Raw genomic sequence first — 5,241 nt, 5'->3', positions numbered from 1 at the left:
CACCAGAGGCCGCCAGCCCCGCGTGGACTTCGTGGGCGAAGTCACCACTTTCCACTTGGGTGGGTGGGAGTGGGGGAGGCCGGGATGGGCACAGATGGGGGCCCAAGAAAGGGGAGGAAGTGGTGGAGGCGCACGGTTGGGGTTCAAGGCGAGGGATGTTCAGACCCAAAGAGCCATCCCCATAAATCCGGCCTCCACCGATGTGTGCAACAGACTGCTGCGCCCCAGCCAGGCACACGCACTCGTGCACACTGACAACTTTCCGTGCCTTATCACACTGTTTGTGTTCTGCCCATCATTCACTTGTACTCTTGCACACCTTCTATATATTGTTCACTTTCATTTACAAATGAAAAAAAAAATAAGGCCAAGTTGGCATGGCCAAAGGAGAAATTCTGGGGGACTCTGATAACTGGGCTATTAAAGTGCTCATTCAGGTATAGATGGATCCAGGAGCTCAAGCAATGTAACCTGGACTCTGTTGCTTTATTCTTTGTTCTGTCTTTGAGCTGCACAGGTCTGCTTGGCTTCCATCCCGGGAAGAGATACTGTTTACTTTGCAGTAAGGTCCTTGCTAAGTTTCCCACATCGGACTCAAACTTGTGATTCTCCTGCCTCAGCCTCACAGAGTGCTGGAACTACAGAGGTGTACCGCCAGGCCTGATTCAGGCATCTTTTTTTTTTTCCAGTACCGGGGATCAAACTCAGGACTTTGCAAGGCAGGTGGCGACACCGAGCTAAATCTTGGGCCCATCAGGCATGTTTTTTTGTGGCTCTAGCAAAGGTCTGGAGCTGAATCTGTTTTACTTTTCTCTCATTGCTGAGACAAAATACCTGATACCCAAAGTTAAAAAAGGAAAGATTTATTTATCTCACAGTTTGTAGAGGTTTCAGTCCATAATCAGCTGGCTCTAAGACAGGGTGTCATGGTGAGACAGACTTTACAGAGGAGAAACAGTTCATGGCAGGCAGATGGCAGCAAAGCAACGAAGGACAACTACAGCTCTTTTCATCCCTAATAGCTTATCCATGCTCCATACTCAGGGCAGGTAGCAGGTAGCACTCACACTTAGTTCCTAGTGCCCTTGATCCTAGCACTGCACCATGAACAGATCCCAGCGTATCACGCATTCTAGACCCAGCCACCTTTGACAAGCCCTACCACGACTACATGAGGCTTTGGGGAGACATCTAGACACAGCCATAACAGAATCTAACTGGGTGCTAATGTGGTCAGGTGTCCCTTCCTGTGGCCAGGAATAGGGATGGTGTGACTGGCCTGGCCTGAGCCATGGCGTTGGTTAGTCCCACTTGAGCTAGACTTTGCCCACAGTGTGGGATTCTGGGTAAGCCAAACTGTCTGCCAGGCCCTAGGCACTGACTTGTGTGATGCTTTCACTTGTGTGCATAACCACTTGCTGACAAGTGTTAACTGAGCACCTGCACTGGGTGAGTTGCTGTTCTAGGATTTAGGGACACAGCCAGGCACAGGAGAAAGGCCTTGAGCAAACACAAGAGCCATTCCTTATCTGCAGGTGGCCATCAGCGCTGAGAGGGCTGGGAAGGTGGGGGGCTGCAGCTGCTGTGCTGAGGACTCTAGGGAAGGGGATGGAGGAGTGTTCTCCAGCAGTGCTGAAGGGAGCGAGCCATGGGCTCAGTTTACTGCTCCACTACGAGCTGCAGCCCAGACCAGACTTGCAGTCATCCTTATCACCTTAATGGGCCACCCTCGAAAGCCCTCAGCTACCCTCTGTCCCCACACTCCCTGTTCCACCTTCCCTCACCCTCTCCCCACAGGGCCACACATCCAGACTCCCGGCACAGGAGTCAACCAGAGCCTCACCCCAGGCTTCCCCTTTCTACCCCAGGACCTCGTGGTGCCTACTTCCGCTGCCAGAACGGCAGGTGCATCCCCCCGAGCCTGGTGTGTGACCACTGGGGCCTGGACGACTGTGGAGACAGCAGCGACCAGGGGTCCTGGCCACCAGCCAGCTGTGGAGGTCAGTGATGCTGCAGCCTGGGCCCTACGGAACAGCCAAGGGTAGTGGGCCCTGGCTGTCCTTCCCTGAGGTAGGAGGCAGGGCCCAGCTCGGGGAGTCAAGAGCCGCGGGTCAGAGTGCTCAGGGTAGAACAGTGCATGTGGGTGTGGTCAGCTGTGGCAGAAACTTGCCTTAAACTGCACCTGGCACAGAAGGGCATGGAAAGTGGAGGTGCTTTGCTGAATTGGGTGTGGGCCTCGGCCCTCCCTGCCTGTCTGATGTCGGTCTCTCAGGTGCCTGAGTCTCACCCTGAATACCTACTTTGAAAACTTAATCTTGTGTGGAGAAACTGAGGTCTGGAAAGAGAAGTGACTTACTCAGGGTCAAAAGGCCAATGAAGAGCACGATCAGGGATGGACTGTATAAAACTGGAGTAGATCACTTTCTGGGGATCTGGAGATCTCCCAATTAGGAGAGGAATGGAAATGAGCATGATGCTGCACACCTGTAATCCCAGTAGTGGAGGCTGAGGCAGGAGGATCACTTCAAGTACAAGGCCAGCCTGGAATACATAGTGAGACCCCATCTCAAAAACCACAAACAGATAGACACCCAAAATAACCCTCCCTGCAAACAAACAGGCAAACCCAGAAAAACAAAATTAAGCACACAAAAAAGGAGGTGGAGGTAGGGATGCCTGGTTTGGCTGTACACATTGTTCACTGTAGAAAAGCAGCAAGCGGTGGTAAAACCCAGCTTCCCAAAAGGCCACCCAGTTGTCCTCCCGAGGCACTTTGCATATTCCCTTGTTAGTTTCTGGTTATTTCCCTGAAAGCCAGTCCTTTGTGCCCTGAGGCTCAGTTCCTGCGTCTTCTTCTCATTGTCAGAGTTCTCCTCTCAGGTCTCCATGGCTGGACAGCTCTGGTCCCGTCTGCACGTGGCTGTAGGTGACTTCTCAGACTTCACTTCCCCCAAACTCAGTCTCTCACCCCACCGCGCAGCAGTCAGCCCGGCTGGATAAGCAGCTTTGGCCCCAGCTTTCCAGTCACCCCGTCCCTCTACCTCCTCTGACGTATTAGCACGTGGTGTGTTTCCCAGGATAGGCGGAGTCACACAGGCGTTTCTGTATACTTTGCTCCCACTGACCCCCCTAGCCCCTCAAGGCAGACGCCCGAGAAATACTAACAAATGAGTGGCACAGGAACCTCTCTGCCTTGGTTTCCTCACTTGTGAAATTCTAGGACACACGTCAACTTTCAGAATGTGGCAAACTGTACACGAAATACTGCAGGCAGAGGGCTTGGCACACAGAAAGCACTCAGTACGTGCATATACATCTCCCTTCTTGAAAAATAGGGGCATTAATGACCCCAGAACCTGAATCTGGACTGGGTGGGTTCACACCCTCTTCTCACTCCCAGCTGCGTGACCCTGGCAAGAGACTGGACCTCTCTGTGCTTCTCTTCCCTTGTATGTAAAGTAGAAATACGGACAGAGGCCTTGAGGGATAAATGACACAGAGGTGCCAGGAAGGGCAGTGCCCAGCATACTGGTCCTATTACTGCCCACTGCAGGTCCCTCTCTGCCACCGGGCCAGGCAGGGGGCATGGACATCGACTCCTCCAAGTCCCCGACTCTCTCTGTGGCTCTGGGTTCTGCAGGCCCCCACGGGAGTGCACCGGAGAGGAGTCCCCCAGGAGGCCAGGACCCTGCGCGGCATGATGCAGCTGTGGAAGGTAGAGCCGCTCTGCTCATACTGCTGAAACCACACCTACCCCGTCTGGGTGATGGGAGCCGGCGGCTGGGCCAGGCTGAGGCTGAGTGGACTCTTTCTTTGTGCAGGCCCCCGGCTGCACGGTGTGGCGCTGGCCTCCTCGCTGCTCCTGGCCTCCATCAGCCTCCTCGTGGGCCTGCTCTGCTGCTGCTGCTCTCCGGGATGGCCGGCCTGGCTTCTGAGTGCCTGGGGCGTGTGCCTCAGATGCAGTGCAGCCGGCAACATCTGCCCCGTGTGTCCTGGCCGGGTGGCCCCTGGGGGGCCCGAGGACGGGGCCCGGCCTTCAGGACCAGGGAGACCGCCCCTAGAGAGGCTGCGGCCCTGGCTGGTGAGATTGCTGGGCTCGGCTGCCTGGCCCGGGACACTTAACGTTTCCTGCCAGCATGTGGTGAGGGTTGCAGGAGGCGCAGTGCACACAGTGACCGGTCCTTTGGCAGGCGTGGGCATCGCTTGGCTGGATCAGGGGAGAGTGTGGCCTCCACGGGAGGCTCAACTCACACCCAGACCCCAGCAGCAGCTGTGTCCCGTGCCAGCCTGCTCTCCAGGTGCCACTGAGCCAAGCCCCAAAGAGACACAGCAGACTCCTGGCAGGGATAGCACCGTTTATTAAGGAAAATCAAGACAAAGACCACAGGAGGGTCCCTTCTAAGACCTGAGGCCAGGCATCCCAATGCCACAGGATGGGGACGGCTGACCACCAGGTCACTGGGCTCCCAGGGACGGGGCCGTCATTTCCCCTCAGCTCCCCCCAGGTCTCGGCCTCCCCACTGTAAGGCACTGGCTCTTCCCGACCACCAGCTCCCCCAAGTCCCTGGGCCTTCACTTCCAGGAGAGCGGGGGTTGTGGCTCGGTGTGGTGAAACCTCAGTGCTGGGTGCTCCAGGGAGGAGCTGGGGGGTGGTTCTTCCTTGCAGCCCCGAGGGGTATCCCGGGCTGTGTGGGGTGGTGGGAATATGCAGAGGGAAGGAGTGGGGGGACTGCGGCACTGAGTGGAGGTGGGGTTGGGAGAGAGCTGGTGGGGAGAGAGCAAGCTGCCTTCTGCTCCACAAGGGCGGCTGCGGAGTTTTCCAGCCGGGGGTGGGGAGGGGAGCCATGTGACGGCCCCTGTTCACTTCGCTGTGGGCACCAGGTGGTAACCTGAGCTGGTCCTTAGGAAGGAGGCCTGCCCAGGGGCTTCCAAAGAGGAAGGGGGGCTCCGTCAGGGTGGGAGGGGTCAGGACAGATCTGGGCACACGCAGCCACTGTGCCCAGCCTGGGCTCTCGGTGGCTTTCTGAGGAACGGACCCTCCCTCCTCCCCTGCCCACCGGCTGTAGGCTTCGCCCATGTGGGAGCCGTCGCGCCCACCCCTCCAGTCCAGCCCAGGGCAGTAGCAGCAAAGCGTGGCATCGCCTCAGTTTCTTACAAAAAAACTCATCATAATAATATTAATAATAATAATATACTCGACCTTGTCAGGCTGGGCCCGGCCCGGGAGTCCACGGGGAGCAG

The 5,241-nt window shown here is 56.6% G+C and overlaps 2 protein-coding genes across 2 annotated transcripts in view; one reads left to right on the top strand and one right to left on the bottom strand.

The window, feature by feature from the left end:
* Ldlrad2 (low density lipoprotein receptor class A domain containing 2) overlaps positions 1-4,363 on the top strand; it is a 7,439-nt gene extending 3,076 nt beyond the window's left edge. Inside the window, exons 3-5 of the mRNA XM_033767251.1 lie at positions 1,798-2,000; positions 3,554-3,715; positions 3,822-4,363. Of these exons, the coding sequence (XP_033623142.1) occupies positions 1,798-2,000; positions 3,554-3,715; positions 3,822-4,363 (907 nt within the window). The remainder of the gene's footprint in view (positions 1-1,797; positions 2,001-3,553; positions 3,716-3,821) is intronic.
* Positions 4,364-4,369: 6 nt separating this feature from the next.
* Hspg2 (heparan sulfate proteoglycan 2) overlaps positions 4,370-5,241 on the bottom strand; it is a 67,540-nt gene continuing 66,668 nt past the window's right edge. The window contains exon 99 of the mRNA XM_033767248.1: positions 4,370-4,685. Coding sequence (XP_033623139.1) covers positions 4,370-4,685 — 316 coding nt within the window. The remainder of the gene's footprint in view (positions 4,686-5,241) is intronic.

This window comes from Fukomys damarensis, unplaced genomic scaffold, assembly GCF_012274545.1.
Source record: "Fukomys damarensis isolate Sample0158 unplaced genomic scaffold, DMR_v1.0_HiC HiC_scaffold_23, whole genome shotgun sequence".
In the NCBI taxonomy this organism is placed as follows: Eukaryota; Metazoa; Chordata; class Mammalia; order Rodentia; family Bathyergidae; genus Fukomys; species Fukomys damarensis.
This window is presented reverse-complemented; position numbering and strand designations above follow the sequence as displayed.